At 34.6% G+C, this 18548-nt stretch overlaps 1 protein-coding gene across 2 annotated transcripts in view; it reads left to right on the top strand.

The window, feature by feature from the left end:
- The window catches only part of LOC103729865 (nck-associated protein 1), a 79931-nt gene that overhangs the window by 33238 nt on the left and 28145 nt on the right, over window positions 1-18548 (top strand). For both annotated transcript variants that reach the window (XM_029561047.1, XM_029561048.1), the window contains 11 exons: window positions 113-255; window positions 339-429; window positions 4500-4637; window positions 5625-5673; window positions 7783-7939; window positions 10213-10269; window positions 10954-11050; window positions 11597-11703; window positions 12405-12537; window positions 15520-15601; window positions 17784-17842. In XM_029561047.1, coding sequence (XP_029416907.1) covers window positions 113-255; window positions 339-429; window positions 4500-4637; window positions 5625-5673; window positions 7783-7939; window positions 10213-10269; window positions 10954-11050; window positions 11597-11703; window positions 12405-12537; window positions 15520-15601; window positions 17784-17842 — 1113 coding nt within the window. The remainder of the gene's footprint in view (window positions 1-112; window positions 256-338; window positions 430-4499; window positions 4638-5624; window positions 5674-7782; window positions 7940-10212; window positions 10270-10953; window positions 11051-11596; window positions 11704-12404; window positions 12538-15519; window positions 15602-17783; window positions 17843-18548) is intronic.

An 18548-nucleotide genomic window follows, 5' to 3' on the forward strand; every position in this document is an offset into this window, starting at 1 on the left:
AAATGGGGTAAAATTAATAATTATAGAAAAAGTATTAGTTTTCAGTAGCTGTTATGTAGATTTTTGTGTTTTAAAGTTTGACAGGAAGGAGTTGAACTTGATTTTTTTCTAGACTGTGAACTTCGATTTAACAAAGAACTACTTAGATTTGATTATAACGTATACAACATTAATGATACTGCTGTCTCGAATTGAAGAAAGGAAGGCAATCATTGGATTATACAACTATGCACATGAAATGACCCATGGAGCAAGGTAGAGCAGTATTATAAAAATGTTTCTATAATTCTCAATTTGATGGCATACAACTCATTGAAATTTAATATGTGTATTTTAAGTGACCGAGAATACCCACGCCTTGGTCAGATGATTGTGGATTATGAAAACCCTTTAAAAAAGATGATGGAAGAATTTGTACCCCATAGCAAGGTAAGAACTGTTTTTCAGGTGTGCTACAATACATTTAAGAGATCACTTAGGCTTGGGTAGTTAAAGCGATCAACTTCTTTGGGGGGAAAATTTGTAATGGGATATAAATAACTGTGATTTTAGTGTGAGTCAGAGAACTGATTTAGCTTGACAGTAGAGACGCAAATATATTGATTTGTTATATTTATTAAATTCAGTACAGTATTTGTGTGTAGTACAGTATTTGAGACTGTCTCTTGTCATTAGTTTCCTTAAGTTGCAATCTCAGGTCTGTCAGTATACTCTGTATTATTGTATAAGTTATTTAACCAACTTCATTTGTACCTCAATTTTTCTTTTTGGTTAAAAATAGTATCAACGTAGCAGCTACCCATATGGCTGTTATGAAAATTGAAGCAATCTCTTCATCAAAAGAGTATAGCTACATAGTATTTCATTAAAAGAATTTAGGTACACAGTATTTCATCAGAAGAGTTTAGATCCATAGTGTTGAATCAATTTTAACTATATTGTATCAAAATCTCTTGATAAGAAAAAGATGACAGCTTTGTGGAAAGAATATGAAATGTCTTTTCTTTTTTCTTTTTTTTTCCTCTTTTTGAGACAGGGTCTCTGTAGCCCTAGCTGGGGTCACTATGTAGACCAGGCTGGCCTTGAACTTACAGAGATCCGCCTGCCTCTGCCTCCCGAGTGCTGGGATTAAAGGTGTGCGCCACCATGCCTGGTGAAATGTCTTTCTTTTAAGATACATTGAAAAATATTCCTTAATGAAAGAATTCTAACTGTAAGGAATCTTGCCAATGTAACTTTCCTGCAGCAAGCCTGGTCATACACCTATGTGCTTCTTAATTGCTTCAGGAAATGTTTAGGTTTCTCATCCACCCTCACCATTTATAGGTAAAAATTGAGGACTGGAAAGTATGAGAGTAAAGACTCTTGGCAACAATTGGGCCAGAACTAGAACTGAGATCAGAATATTAGAGTCTTGGTCTATTGTTCTCTTTGTTAAAGTTCATTGAAATAATCATATTTGTGTAATATAGTAATTTTTCTTGACACATAATTATTAATAAGAATTTTCTTCCAATTTTTTTCTCTCTTGAAAATTCTGAAGATACTTATCCAATTTAATATCTTTGCATATCTATATTATGCAGGCTGAACATTGTTAATATGAAAATCCAAAATTTAAGAAGTCCCAAGTTTAAAACATTTTCTTTTTGAGCACTGGCCTGATAGCATACATGGAAAATTCCTCTGATACCAATAAGTGGAAAACTCTCCTGACCTCATGTAATAGGTAGCAGTGAAAACACAGGCACATTAAAACTGTTGTACAAATTACTCTAAATTACTCTCAGGTTATGTGAATCAAATGTACATGACATAAATACACATAAAAAATTCCTCTAAAATAGAAAACAAACATTTAAATGTAAGGGATATTCAACCTGTACCCCCAAATTTTCATAGATTTTTCTTTATATCTCGGAGTTAGTTGAGTTATTAGTTTGGAAGAGAATGAAAAAGCTAGTAGATGATAATCAGTTTTGAAGTATAAACCTTCAGTATTGTGTTTATATTGCATTTAGAAATGTCACTTTGACAAAACACCCAGCCTTCTAGGTCAGCTCCATTGCTGACTTGGGTGGGTTTACCTCACCTACAGATGTCTTTCCTGTTCCTTTCTTTTTCTCTGACCTGTTTGATTTTTTTCTAATCTTGTGTGGGTTTTTTTTTTTTTTTTCCTATGTAAGTCATGAAACTCTCTTAAAGGAAGTTTTGCAGTCTTTTAAAGTTCTCTGTCCAGATTAAAAAAGAAAATCTGTCAGGAAAATATTGCTTCTTTTAAAAAGAAAACCAAGGAAATAGAACAGAATGATTACAACAGTGTTCAGTATATAATAGACTATTATAATTACCTAGGAAAATTGTTTGAGTTGCATCAGTTGTTTCTAATGTTGATTTTTTTCTTATGTTCTATGAAATCTCAAAGTTGTGGTGTTAATAGAAAGGCTGTCATACATCTGCCATGATTTAGAAAGAGGAGCTTCACATAATTTAAAACGGTCTTAACTAAGCTACATCAGAATTGTGGTTGAACTTTAGAGATTTCTGATTGCTACTTCAGAGGTCAGGTTTTCAAAATTTTAGACATAGTCCTGAATTTTCTTTCCCCTGATAGTTCATATGTGGCTATGTCAAAAGGCAACTAATAGCTGGGATGGTGTTATGTACCTTTAGTCCCAACACTTTAGTGTTTTGTTGGGTTTTTTTTTTTTTTTTTTTTTTTTTTTTTTTTTTTTTTTGAGACAGGGTTTCCTTGTAGCCCCAGCTGTCCTGACTCACTATGTAGACCAGGCTGGCTCACAGAGATCCACTTGCCTCTGCCTCCTGAGTGCTGGGATTAAAGGCGTGTGCCACCACACCCCGTTTAGTCCCAGAATTTTGGAAGCAGAGGCAGCAGATCTCTGTGAGTTCAAGTCCAACCTGGTCTACATAGTGAGTTGTAGGCCAGCCAGGGCTACATAGTGAGACCCTACCTCAGAACAAAACAAAAAAGCAAGAAGCAGGGGCTGGAGAGATGGCTTGGCAGTTAAAAGTAGGTACTGTTCTTGGCAGTAGGTTCCCAGCCACCCATGTTAGATGACAACTACCTGTAGCTATAGTTCAAGGGATCTGATGATTTTCTAGCTTCTGTGGACACTTAACATGTCACTCACACACAGACATACATACACATAATAAAATTATTTTTTTGGAGGTGGTCTTTTTGAGACAGGGTCTCCCTGTAGCACCAGCTGGCCTGGAACTCACTCTGTAGACCAGGCTGGCCTTGAACTCACAGAGATCCGCCTGCCTCTGCCTCCTGAATGCTGGGATTAAAGGTGTTCGCCTCCACGCTGGCCTAATAAAATTCTTTTTAAATAGCAAGAAATATATGAGATGAAGCAGTAAGTGTCTTTATAATAAGGCTTTAATAAATAGAAGTTAAGAGATTTATTAAGAGTATATGATTTTCATAAAGGATTCTTTGGAGAAACATATAATACTTAAAGTTCTCTTAATACTTAGTCATAGGGCTGGTGATGTAGGTCAGTTAAGAGTGTTTACCTAACATGCACAAAACCATGGATTTCATCTGTTACTCCCGTAAACTGATCTTGACAGTATACACCTGTAATAGTAGACCTCTGGAGGTAGAGATAGATTAGAAGATCAAGGTCATCCTTGGCTACTTAGTGAGTTTGCGACTAGCCTGGGACACGTGAGACCCTGTCTCAAAAACAAGCAAGTGAAAAACACTTAGTTGTGGGCTAGGGAAATGGCTCAGTCGGAAAAACACTTGCCATGCAAGCATGAGGACCTCACTTTAAATGTCCAGAACTCATGTAAAAGCCAGGCATAATACCATAAACATCTATAATCTAATGCTCCTACAGTGAGATGGGAGGAAGATATAGGAGAATCCGCTGAAGCTCGAGGGCAGCTAGCCTAGTGCCCACAGCAAATAGCAGACCGTCTCAGGCTGAAAGATAAATGAGGACTGACTGACAACTTTCAGTAGTGTTCTCTGACCTTGAAAACACACACACACACACACACACACACACACACACACACTCTCTCTCTCTCTCTCTCTCTCTCCCTCCCTCCCTCCCTCCCTCCCTCCCACACCCGCCAGGATAAAACAAGAAACCACATACTCGTGATCCCAGATTCACTTCCTTTTAGTAAGAACTATTAGGAGCTTAAGTTTACAGAAGGGTGATAATTGAGCTCTACACCTTTAGAAATAAAGATTTTCAAGATTTCCATACATTTTAAGAGTTAAGAAAGTAACATGATTCCCTGATTAAAGTTGGTGCCCTGAGTTTATGTAGAATTAAAAGCAAAAGAAAACAAGTCTGGAGGAGAGGAATGGTGACCCAGCTCATTGGGAGCCTGGTTGAAATTAGATTCTGTGGGTTTTGATGGGCAGGATTGGAAATGCATAGCAGCTATAGCTGAAATTTAAATGGAAAAGGAACATTTTTGTTCCTCAGCTTACTTTTTTCTATTTTAATTAGTCTCTTTCAGATGCACTCATTTCTCTTCAGATGGTATATCCTCGAAGGAATCTCTCAGCAGACCAGTGGAGAAATGCTCAGTTGTTGAGTCTCATCAGTGCACCCAGTACAATGCTTAATCCCGCCCAGTCTGACACCGTATGGTTCTATTTTACTTGTTTGGATGAAAATACATTATTTAAAAAATATATAATTTAAGCAATGTTGTTGCAGTTTTTTATAAGTTATTATCCTGTCAGTGAGGATTATTGTAAAACATTGTTAGGTCATACTGTTTTATTTTCTTATTCTTAGAGCTCAGAAATTGAAGTTAAATTAATGGAAATAGCATTTCAACTTCAAAACTTAAAAATTTTTTTGGCAAACACATAAGATAGCTCAGTGGCTAGAGGCATTGCCACCAAGCCTGACACAACCTGAGCTTGATCTCTGGGACTCACATGGTAGAAGGAAAGGACTGACTCCTGCAAGTTGTCTTCTGACCTCCACACAGTTATACACTGTGGCATGCACGCCACACACACACACACACACACACACACACACACACACACACATGCACACATGCACAAATAGTAAAAGTTTAAGAAAAATGTTTCTGCCATGGTACAAAAAATTGAAGATGTAGACAAGTATAAAGAAAGAAGCTAAATCACCTTAAACCTTACCAATTAGAAAAAAAGTATAGAGACTTTGCAGCCATCACTGCATATGAACACAGATATTATGGGGAAGGCACACTGACCACCGATTTTGGAGGAGATGTTGAGCATTCAGGCACATGAATCTCTTCACTTGACTAAAATTTTATGCTATGGAAAACCATAAACTCTTAAAATGACGTTGAGAAATCGGAGCGTTGTCATTTCCCAGAAGATAAAGACAATTTAGCAACAGTATTTTAAAGTCTAGGGTGTGCAGTGTAAAACTGCACAGTTCTCATTGTCCTTTATTGCCTACAGGTTTAAATATAGATTGTTAAATTTTTTACCCAACTTTTCCAATTTCTTGTGGTGTGTGAGCCAAGTTTTAAGGAGAAAGAATTCTTAGGAGGAAGAGACTAAATAGGGGATTCTTAAAGAATTTCTTTTAAGCATATACAAATGTGTATATTCTCTTTTTAAGATGCCTTGTGAATATCTCTCTTTGGATGCAATGGAGAAATGGATTATCTGTAAGTAAAATGGGTTAGTTATGGCATTACCCCTCAGCTTTAAGCTTTAGGGAAAACATCTGGCAACTTGTCTTATCTCTGTGCTTCTCTGTGGTAAGCTATGTGCTTCACCTCAATTGTTCCTCATTGATTTTGTCAGAGAGTAGTAGTCAGTGTCAGTGAAGAGTCTAAAGCTAAGGCCACACACCTGGTAAGTAGCCCAGGCAGGTAAGAGCCTCGTCTAGTCCCAAGCTCTCAAGCTACATTGTCTTGCTTTATCACTGTAACTTTCAACACTAAGTTCTTGTTTTTAGCGTAAAAAAAAAAAAATCATATCTATTCAGTTAAGGATTTTGGTTTTAATTTACTTTGGTACATGTAACAAATGACTCATGTCTAGCAGTTTGATAGATTCATGAGGGATAATATACTCGTTTCTGCTTCTAGGAAGCTCACAAACTATGAGCAAGCAGTGTTCTTCCCACACTGCTTACTGCCAGAGGAAATTGATTTGAATAGTGCTTCATAATGCTTACAGTATTTTTTAGTAGGATTTATCAATTTACAGTGTTTCTCCAATTATGGTGAAGAACATTTTCTTTAATGCTTTTTGGTGATACTTTAATAAAATAATGAAGGTGAATTACTTCTGAGAAAAAAAGTATTAGACATAGAAACTCACAGTTTTGTTAGATTTGTTTTAACAATTAGATATTATTAAATTTGTACTTAAAAATAACTGCAGATAGTGAGTGCTCTCAATTTATATACTTGATCTCATGGACTGGCACTTTGAGTAACACTTTTAAATATGAAAGAGGAGGAATTTACTAGCACATATCACCTGCACACCAATTTTTTTGTTAAATATATTCATAAAAATTTGTTTTATTTGTTATTTATTTATTTATTTATTTATTTATTTATTTAGTCTTTTTGAGACAGGGTATCCCTGTAGCCTCAGCTGGCTTGGAACTCACTATGTAGATCAGGCTGGCCTTGAACTTACTGAGATCCCCCTGCCTTTGCCATGTGCTGGGACCAAAGGTGTGCTCCACCACACCCAGCATAATTCACAATTGTATGCTTTGTCTGTCAGATGATTTTTTAAAAGAAAGATAAAACTTTTGAAGTATTAAGTTTATTTAGTTATTAGGTGATTCTTAGTTTTTGCTTTATACTTGTGACTGTAATTGAAGAATTTGGTTAAATAGTAGGATTAGTTGTCATGTGTGGCCTCATTTGATTTCAGTTTTAAAAATGGGAGTAACTATAGAGAATCAAGAAAATCTCACAACAAAAGCAGGGTTACTTTGTAACTGGCCCAGCACAGAGCTTTGTGTATATATAGTAGGTACTAAGTAAATGCTGAATGACAGATGAAACCTCATGCCTTGGTGTAGAAATCTAGAGAGGACACCAACAGGTTCAAGAGTATACATTTGTTTTAAGATTTCCAGGTTAGGTAACAAAAGGTAAAAGACATTCTTAGAATTCATATAATAGAAAACAGTTTAAAAAAAAAGAGTGTTGGACTTCAAGAGAAAATACATGGGATTACCTGTCCTAGATCTCTTTAATAGTACTGAACTTTCACTTCTTCAACTATAAAAGAAGGATACTGCCGGTTTTGTGTACTATACAGAATAATCATGTGAGATGATGTTTGGAAAAGATTTAGTAAGTAAGAAATTGCTGAGGTATGAGGTGTTAATATTGCCCTAACATTTCTTTGGATGACTTAAAAAAGTAGATAATGTTTGTTTTTTCAGTTATTTTAATGACTTTAATGATTACTATATTATGTGTTAATTGATGATTTCTGATCTTTTGCTTAAACTGTCTTTAGTGTTTCAATGTATTGAAATGTTTTTGTTTAAAACTCACAGTGATGTTTTTGTTCTTTTTGTTACTTGGGTTCAAAGAACTAATTTTGCAGAGTAGAGAAAATTATAATTAGAAAAGAAAAATGTTGTCCCCATCATATTTTATTATGAGGTACTTATGAGCCTCAGTTCAGTCATTGTTACTTCTGTGTCTTAGAAATTTACATTGTAACCAGAAGAGTTTAACTTTGGAATACTTCGGCATTTAGATTTTCTTTTCTTTTCTTTTCTTTTTTTTTTAAAGTTGGCTTTATTTTGTGCCATGGGATCCTGAATACTGATGCTACAGCACTGAACCTTTGGAAGCTAGCTCTTCAGAGTAGCTCTTGCCTCTCTCTCTTTCGGGATGAAGTTTTCCACATTCACAAAGCTGCAGAAGATTTATTTGTAAACATTCGAGGGTATGTTGTTTTCAGTTTTACTCTTTTGAGGGAGAGGGTAGTAAATTAATTTTCTTAAGTGACATAGGTTTTGGGTTAAAGTTCCTGCATTATGCAGGAAGATGTAGCCCATACTTACTTTGATCTTAGGAAGTTGCTTTTTCAACATCATGATCGTAAGAATACTTTTGCAAGGATTCTTATCCATTCATAATTTGTATTCTAGAAAGCAGTTATCTTCTTTTGTAAATCATGCATGGTTTTATACATAAATAATACTGAAAGAAGGCACCATGTTTCAGAGTTTTGAATCTTTACAGGTGTCAGTTAAGAATAGAGTGAACTTGTTAAAAGTACTTAAAGCAATCAAAACTATTTCATTGGACTAATTCTAACAATTACAGAAATCAGACCACTGCACATAGGAAATCATGTTTCATGATAATAGAATGTATACCAAGTGATTTATTTTTTACTCATTTTTTTGTAAGGCAAATAATTACTTGAAATTTGTGTGTAATGTGAGCGTTTCTTTTCTTTTTCTCTTTAGTCTTTTAATACCTTCATTTCTCTTCACTTGTGGTCTCATAGCCAATATATGAAAAGCTAAATTGAATTCACACTTAGCATTTACATATATTTCATATTCAATGTTTCAAGCTGAGACAAAATGAAGCTTTTATTAGTTATTTAAAAATAGGAATGTGTTGATGTTAACAATTTGAGCCAGTATATATCTTATATTTTAGTGGGCATATATATGAATTACCCTGAGGCACAAATTAAGCACAGAATTTCTCCACTACCTTGGAGAAGATAAAGGAATTTGCCCTATGCATCTTTAGTACTTCATTGAGTTAAAGTTTCCAAACAGAAAAAATAACTCTTGGAGATATGACTCAGTGAATCCTCCTGTATGACCATCACCAAGATCAGTATGTGTAGAGCATTTTTCTCTTCCCCAGAACATTCTTTTGTGCCTCTCTCTGATCTTTCCTGCCATTTTTTATCCTCCTTTTTTGTTCTTTTCTCAAGCAACCACTATTCTGTCATCCTGAGTCTAATGCTTTAATAAAGGTGACCTGTTAATCATATTAAGAGAATTAGTGACAAGTTGCTTTTTAAATTTTATTTTACTGAGATTTCAAATCATGAAATTTGTATTATATCTTAATATACTGATTACTTCATTATGAATCACTTAAATACAAGGTATCATATGCATAGTCAGTGAACTTATGCATGGTCTAACTTAGTCTAGTGATACTACAAAACTAGTTGTCTTTATCCTGATTGGGTGGATTTTTTTTGTGTGTGTGTGTGTAATCAGTCCACTTTAAAAGATGAATTATCAGCCAGGCGTTGTGGCGCACGCCTTTAATCCCAGCACTCGGGAGGCAGAGGCAGGCGGATCTCTGTGAGTTCAAGGTCAACCTGGTCTACATAGTGAGTTCCAGGACAGATGGGGCTACAGGGAGACCCTATCTCAAAAAAACCAAAAAAAAAAAAGATGAATTATCAAAAGCTTATTAACTACAAAATCTCATGATTATATGCTCAATGAATAAATCTTAGATATATAAATCTTACATATATAAATTGAAATTTACTGTGATGTAAGTGACTTAGCCAAGTTGCCAGGAAGATACTCTTTTTATGAATTTTGAGTTTTTATAACTATTTGTGAAATTACTTATTCATATTTTTAATGGCACATTTAAACTCATGTTGATGTTGTTTCTTTTAATTATTTTTTATTTAAAAAGTCTTTTAATAGTAGGTAGAAATAGCCCACAAGTCTTATGTCTTAAAAAAAAAAAATAATCAAAATGCTTTGCTGCCTTAGTTTTCTCTCCCACAAAACTACATTCAGAGTCACTACTGTTGATCCCTTATCTACATTCTTTATAATTTCTCTGTGCTTATGCGTGGACTTGCAAACTGAGTCAAAAGTGATCATCTTCTGAATACTTTAGGTACTTGGAAATCACTGTTACTTTCATCAGAAGAAAATTTTAGTGTATCTGTTGGGGCTTATGGGAATAAAATTTAATAAAATTAAAACAAACCCTGCATTGTGAAGTTTCATTTTATTTTTGGATTACTGTAATATGAAGTTTTTTTCTATGAAGATTTGATTTGAGCATCTGAGGTGCTAGGAAAAGATGTTTTTGGTTGATAGACCTCTGTCATTTAATTTTTGTTGTTAATAATTTCATATTGACTTGTAGTATTTCATTTTTTGCTATTATTTTTCAAAGTAAGATTGACATGGTTCTATTTCCTATCCATAGCTACAATAAACGTATTAATGACATAAGAGAATGCAAAGAGGCAGCTGTATCACATGCGTAAGTAATATTGTTTGTGAAAATGCCGTCTTAAAATATGCCTCTCTCTCTCTCTCTCTCTCTCTCTCTCTCCCCCACAGTGCATGTGTACAATTCAGGCTAATTTACAGGTATCAGTTCTTTTTTTCTACCATGTGGCTTCTGAGATTCAAATTCAGATCATCTGGTTGACAGCAAGCACCTTTACCCACTGTGCCATTTCGCAGGTCCCAGTTGTTACCTACTATTGCAACTGTGACCCCTGTAGCAGTAAGTTTTGTAAGTTGTGCTGATTTTTGTATAACATCATGAAAATTGATGTTGTCTCACACAGACCCAAATAATGTATACTTCTGAAAGTGTGTTAACTCATGGCTTTCTCCTATTTTGTTTCTCACAAGTAAATAGAAATTACTGTATTTAAGGCCTATACATAATTCCAGTTTTCTCATGAGATTTTATGATTTGATGTCTAATCTTAGTTGTTATGTATATTACATAATTATAAGATGAAATAGAGATGTATCTGATCCATTAGTGTTTCTGTAAGGCAGAGAGTAGACAAACACCATTCTATAGATGTAGATAGCAAATCACATGCAGTTTGAGATCATTGTCATTCTGTATCAGTTTTATCTTTCCACGTGTCTACATTTTTCACCTAAGTGAAGCACAGGTGAAATATAATGATATCTTTCCCTATAGTGGTTCAATGCACAGAGAAAGACGCAAGTTTTTAAGGTCTGCACTGAAAGAACTGGCAACTGTCCTCTCTGATCAGCCTGGCCTGCTTGGCCCCAAGGTAATTGGTTTAACTCTTAATTTTGATGTGTCATATGAAACAATGTAAAAGCATTTCTTAATGAAATTTGACTAAAGTTTGAGTCAGAGACTACATAAAATGTTTTTTTTTTAATTTTATTTTATGTGTATGAGTGTTATGCCTGCATGTAAGTAAGTGCGCCCATGTCGTGCGATGCCCATGGAGGACAGAAGAGGCTGTAACTGGAGTTGCCGACAGTTGTTAGCTGCCATGTGGGTGCTGGGTTTTGAACCTGGGTCTTCTGCAAGAACAGTCAGTGTTCTTAACCGCTGAGCCATCTCTCCAACCCCATAAAGGGTTTTTACATCGAGCCAAGAATGAATATGTTGAGTTGACACCCCTGTGTCAAGTTTCCCTGTACTTTCCTCATTGCTTGCGTGCAGGCTCATCTTCATATGTACTCTGAGGTCTGTCTTTTTGATAACATTATAACCCAATGTTATTTCTTGGTAGTGACTTTTCATTTAGAGAAAAGCTATAAGTTTTTGTTTTTAATTTTTGAATAAACACTTTTATTTTTAATAGGCACTTTTTGTTTTCATGGCATTATCTTTTGCCCGTGATGAAATTATCTGGCTACTCCGTCATGCAGACAACATGCCAAAGAAGAGTGCAGATGACTTTATAGATAAGTAAGTGAATCACATTAGAAAAACATTTATTTTCTGTTTATTTTGATTTATAGATTACGGAATCTGAGAACTTGTATTAAAGCAAATTGTTTTTAAGTACTTTATGGGGCTCTTTGTAATAGAAGAAATATTTGTAATATAGCATTAGATGATATAAAGCAGAATGCAAAAAATACCTGGAGTTTTTAATATTTCTAGTATAATAGGTAACAACAAAGTTACTTTTTTTTTTTTTTTGCTGTGCCCAGTAATATTTCCTATATTTGTTTTTCAAAATGATTTACTGCACAAAACATTTAAATAAGAATCCTTATCGAATAGACTTGCAACCAGTGTGGCATTTGCAATCTCTTGCTTTTTAGTTGTCCACAGTCTCTTAGTTAGATAAATGAAAATACAAATACAAGCAAGAAGAAAAATCTCAATAATACTCTTTAACCTCTGTTTTATTTTAATGATGTATATTAAAGTCCAAATTTTATTTTCAGTTTGGATTTTTCTGCTGTCAGTATTTAGTTTTAGCATTTTTCTTTTCATGATTTTCTTTATGTACAATAATTTTAACATGAAGTAATTGACAATAAATGTTAATACCCTTTCTAAGAGAAAAAGTTCTAAAATGAATACCAAAAGTATTTAATTATTTTCTTTGATAAAAGTGAATTTATTCTTTGAAATATTTTTCTTGAATTTTTTAAAAGGCACATTGCTGAGTTAATATTTTACATGGAAGAACTTAGAGCACATGTAAGGAAATACGGGCCTGTAATGCAGAGGTATTACGTCCAGTACCTTTCTGGCTTTGATGCTGTTGTCCTCAATGAACTTGTACAGGTAAAAACTCTCTCGCAGTAGTCCTCCTTTTGTTCTTTCCTCCCATCTCTTCAACAGTTGATTTATTTGTTCAGTGCACATTTATAAATTATAATCATGTGCCAAGTGGTAGAAATACAAATAAACCATGGTCACATCTTGTCAGAGATCATTGTCTACAGATGAGGAAACAATTCTAGTGTAGGATAGTAGGTGTTTCAGATAGGTTTGTTCAAAGTTGAGAATAAACACAATGAAGAGAGCAGTTGTTTGTCCTGAGGATGGCGATGTACACTAACCAAATTACAGAGTGCCTTTTAAAAGAGCGTAGTCAGAAATCACAACTTAGAAAGCTCATTCTGGTTTTTGTGGGTGAAGCATTACTAAAGGGCACAGGAGGAAACTGGCCAGAAAGAAGGCAGTTTCCTGCAGGAGGCTAGGTTAGAGCTGATGAGAGCCTGAACTGTGATTGTGACTATGGATACAGATAAAAGTAGGCAAAAACAAAGCAAAAACCTTTAAAAAAAATTTTTTTTTTTAAATTTTTCATGTGTTTGATCTGAATGTTGTAAGTGCACCCATGTATGCAATGAATGCCCTTGGAGACCAGCCAGCGGATTGGATCCACCTGGACCGGAGATAATGGGCATTTGTCAGCAGCCGTGTGGGTGCTGGGAACTGAACCCTGGGTCCTTGGCAAAGGCAGTTAGTGCTCTTACCTGCTGAACCATCTTTCCTGCCCCCCATCCCCCACACCAGTAATTCATTTGAATCTTCTAAATTTTTTATTTTGTGTTTTCCTCTTTTGGTTTTTAGCCTTTGATTTTCATAAAAATTTCTTTTTATTTCTGTAATTTCTTTGAGGCTTTTTCATCCTAGTATAAATTTCCTTCAATTTTGTTGCAAGTAAACTAATAAAAATAGTATTTTATTTTGCTTGACCTTATAAACTCACAGATGTCTAAGATTACTGTAACCTAATGAACAGAAAGAAGTAAACATTCTCTAAAGCTCTGGGTTTTCCTGACTCATTTATTTCTTTATCCACTAGAGGGAGCTCAGCTGCTTCCTGTCTAGATTACCTATAGACCCAGAGTATTGTTGCCTATATTATTTATAAATAGTTATTGATTACCAGGTAAGCTACAGCCTATCATTATGATTTATCATTTATTCATATTAGCATGTTATAGGAAAACGAAATCCACACTTCTGGTTTCATGTAATTTGGCACTGTTGTAGCTCTGGATACTGATTAATAAGTTTTACAGATTTTGATCTCATACTAAAATGTTTAAACCACTTGAAATGTATTGATGTATTTTATGTAAAATAGAGTTTTACTAATACTGAGAAAATTTTAACATTTCTTTGTGGGATCTTGCAAGATTAATAGCAGTAGCAGGAATAATGCTAATACTGAAAGTTTTTGTGCCCACTGATGGTGATCTTATTAGGTTAGTACAACTGTAAAAGTAGATAACAGTGATTGATTGTGAAGAAAAGGGAGAGTATAACTTGATTAGTTTGACAGAAAGAACAGAGATAGCATTCACTCTTAATACCAAAGTCTGAGCTCTTTTCCTCCATCTTTTACAGAGTACATTCATGGTGCTTTTAGCCTTTTGCTAGGATGTAAATGTAAAAGTAAGATTATAAACCTGTTAATGAAGCTCATTGCTATAGGTGTTACTTTTTATATTTTATTATTGTATAAACAACAAAATTTACCATTTTGACCATTTTTAAGTGTACAGTTCAGTGACGTGAATATTCACATTGCTGTGTAGGTCTTAATATTTTCAAACTATATTTTGTATGTATTTGTTTATGAGATAAGCATCTACTTTTTAAAAACTGTGCTTTTGTTTTAAGTTTTTTTGTTGTTATTTTGGTTTTTTGTTTTGTTTTTTGAAGGAGGGTCTTCCCATAGTGCCAGCTGACCTGGAAATCACTAATGTAGTCCAGGCTGGCCTTGATCTTACAGCAATCCACCTGCCTCTACCTCCCATTCCTGATATTAAATATGTGTGCCACCACACTTAGCCCATGGTGGTTTTTTCCCCCCATAACATCTACTTTAGATTCATTTTATTAAATACGTAAGTTTCTTGTTTTTGTTTCTGAAGTGCTGTGGATTGAACTTAGAACCTTTCCCATACTAGGAAAGAGCTATACTGCTTAGCTATATCCTATCTCTCCAAATACTCATTTTCTTAAGTTTACTGTTTCATTTTGTCCGTAGCCCTACCACTTTAAACGTTCTCAGTCATGTCTGGAAGGTTGTTTTGGGGTCGTTTTTTTATCCTAAATTTTGCGAGGCATAATATGCATGTATTAAAAGCCATCCATTTTTAGTATTTTTTTGTGCCCATTTATAAAAATTGTTTTATTTGTTTCTATTTTATGTGTATGAGTGTTATGCCTGTATGTATGTAAGTGCACCCATGTCATGAAGTACCTGTGAAGGACAAGAGAGAGTGTCAGAGCTCCTTGAACTGGAGTTTGAATGACTGTTAGCCACAGTGTAGATGCTGGGAACTGAACCCAGGTCCTCTAGAAGAGTACCAGGTGCTCTTAACTACCGAGCCAACTCTCCAGCCCCCCTTTTCCCCCCACAATCCTGACCAGTGTATATTCATATAACTACCACCACATTTGACACATAGAACATTTTCAACCTCTTTTAAAGTTTTCTTGTACACATTTATGATAGAGTCCTCAAAAAATTTCTCAACAATTGGTTGGCTGTCACTATAGTTTTACCTTTCTGAAATTTTTTAATATACATGGAATCATACTTCATAATCTTTTAGTTTTATTTCTTTCCCCCAGTAGGGCATTTTTAAAACTCATTTTATGACATGAAACAAATAATTTTATTTCTGAAAATTATTCCATAGTGTGGATATATAGGTTTCTTTATCTGTCCACTTGTTGATGATTCAAACTAGATTTTTTTTTCTAAGTAGATGTTTTTTAATAGTACATTTTATTTTTCAGAATCTCTCTGTTTGTCCTGAAGATGAATCAATCATCATGTCCTCCTTTGTTAACACCATGACTTCCCTAAGTGTAAAGCAAGGTAGGTAAAGGCATGTTGTCGTTCACCTCAATTTTTAAGCTCAGTTATTTAACAGTTAAATTTTACAAAAATCATTTATCTCATTTTAGATATATTTGATCTGTTACCTTCTAAATTTTTCAAAATGGGTTTCAGATGGTGTTTACAAAAATTAAAAGCATTATTTCCTGATATTTATTATTTAGGGAAAAAGAGGCATTTGGTGGCAAAAAGTAAAACAGGAGTGCTGAATATGGTAATGAAATGTATATTTGGTCCAAGCAAACCTGTAATAATAGTGAATGCTATTTATAAGATGTTTAATCTGTGCCAGGCACTTTATATTATTCCATTTAATCCAAAACACTGTTTTAAATGTTTTATTTTATGTGTATAAGTGTAGGTAGGTGCATTCGTGTCATACAGTGCCTGGGAGGTCAGAAGAGATGGTTGGATCCCTTGTAACTGGAGTTAGTGGGTGCTAGGATTTGAACCCAGGTTCTCTGCAAGAGCAGCCAGTGCTCTTAACCACTGAGCCATCTCTCCAGCCCCCAACACACTTTTAAAATAGGTAACTACTTTTATTTGTCAGATTTGGAAACTCTGGCTTTCCAAAAAGGAATCCAGTGTTAACCTCTCAATTATTTAGCATAATTTGTGCCAGTCCTAGAAGCTATTGAATAAGAATAGTAATTTGAGGTCAGGTGTGTCAATATCAGAAATTGATGTTGTACCTAGATCAGCTGGCCATTGTTTGAGCAGTCTGTTCAAATTGATTGATGTGTTTTAGTTTTATATTCTTTTTTAAATTTCATTTCTTTTTTTAAACTTTTTATTTATATGTATGTTGTGCCTGAATGTATGTAAGTGCACCCATGTCATGCAGTGCCTCCGTAAGCCAGAACAGGCTGTATGACCTCCTGGATCTGGAGTTACAGATGGTTGTTAGCTCCCGTATGGTGCTGGGATTCAAACCAGTTCCTCTGCAAGAGCAGCCAGTGCTCTTAACTGCTGAGCCATCTCTTCAGCCCCTAGTTTTGTATTCTTTACAAAAAGATACCAGAAACTTTTGAGTAATAAATAATGTACTTTAGGTCAGTCAAGCTTTATAGTTACTATAACTAATGAAACTATAATGTTGTGCAGTGATGCTTGATTTGTATAGACTTGTTTTGTGGAGCTGTAGCACCCTGAGGTTCTCTACTGTTCTTTCAAGTTGTCATTGAAAGCACACTAAGAATCAGAGCTCTTGGAGAGAAGCCTGTTTCCCTTAGCATAACTGCCTCCATTATAAGATTTGAGAGGAGTTTCAATCTGAGCTCTTAACTTAAAAATCTTTTATTGTAAATTACACTTAATGTAAGCTTTATCATCTTAACTATTTTTTAATGTGTTGTTCAGTAGTATTAGGTATATTCATTGTCTAACAACCAATCTCTATAATTTTTTTCATCTTGAAAAACTGAAGCTCTAGCCATTAAACTCTGTTTTCTGCTCCTATCAACCCGTGGCACTCACCATTTTACTTTGTGTTTTTGTGAGTTTGACTGCTCTAGGTATACATATATTTCTTTTTGTGACTGGCTGGTTTTTTTCTCTTTGGCTTGTTTTGAGATAGGATCTTATATGTTGCCTAAATAACCTCCAGTTTTTTGTTGTTGTTGTTGTTAACTTTTTTTGTCTTTTTGAGAATAGGGCCTCCCTGTAGCCCCAGCTGTCCTGGAACTCACTATGTAGACCAGGCTGGCCTCGAACTTACAAAGATCCGCCTGCCTCTACATCCCAAGTGCTAGGATTAAAAGCGTGTGCCACCATGCCTGGCAACCTCCAGTTTTTGAATTCAAGAAACAGTCCTTCTGCCTTAGCCTCCCAAGTGTAGCTGGATCTTCAGGCCTATGCCATATACCTGGCTCTTCTATTTTATCAAGTGTAATGTCCTCAAATGTTACTTAATACTTATACTCTACTGTAATTTCTATAACACTTTATTCATTCATCTGTCAGTGAACATTTAAATTGCTTTCAGTTTTTGAGTATTGTGAATTATACTGGTATGAATACAGGTTTACAAATATCATTTTGAGACTCTGGTTTTCTTTTGGTTATATACCCAGCAATTGAATCATCTTGACTCTTAAAGTATAAATGTAGTTACTGATTTGTGATACATTAATTTGTAATCTTTTCCCCCCCTTTATTACAGTTGAAGATGGGGAAGTATTTGATTTCAGAGGGATGAGATTAGATTGGTTTAGGTTACAGGTAAGAATAACTTAATTTTTATTCTGTTTTGTTTAAATAAATTAGTTCACATGAAAAATTTTATAATTTTATAATTAACCTACTAAAAAGACTTTTGTCATGAACTAGAAATATGAAATGTTTTTATAGGTTACTAAGCTTGGAAAATATATTCTTAAACTATTGTAAAATAGATTATAATTTTATGGTATGCAGAAGAAATTAAAATTCCTAGCTCTCTTAATTTTCCTGATCGAACTTTTTTTTTTAGATTTTTTTTTTTTTTTCTTTTTCCTTTTGGAGACAGAGTCTCACTGTGTATCCCTTGTTGGCCTAGAACTTTCTGAGTAGACTAGGCTAAGTCTTGAACTCTCAGAGATCTGCCTGCTTCTGCCTCTGCCTCTTAAGTGCTGGGATTAAAGGCTTGTGCCACCATGTCTTTTTTTTCCCCAAAATATTTAATTTAATTAAAAAATTATTTTTATTTTATGTTTATGAGTGGCCGCAGAGTCTGGAAGAGAAGAGCCTCAGATCTTCTGAAACTGGACTTACAGATGGTTATTAGTTGCCATGTGGGTGCTGGGATTTCGAGCCTGGGTCCTCTACAAGAGTAGCCAGTGTTCTTAACTGCTGAGCCGTATCTCCAGCCCAGATACTTAATTTTAAAGTGAAAGTGGAAAGTTTCTTTTGACAAAACATAATCTAGTTACCAACTGTTTAAACATAT

This window comes from Nannospalax galili, unplaced genomic scaffold (genome assembly GCF_000622305.1).
Source record: "Nannospalax galili isolate Female #2095 unplaced genomic scaffold, S.galili_v1.0 scaffold892, whole genome shotgun sequence".
Taxonomy (NCBI): Eukaryota; Metazoa; Chordata; class Mammalia; order Rodentia; family Spalacidae; genus Nannospalax; species Nannospalax galili.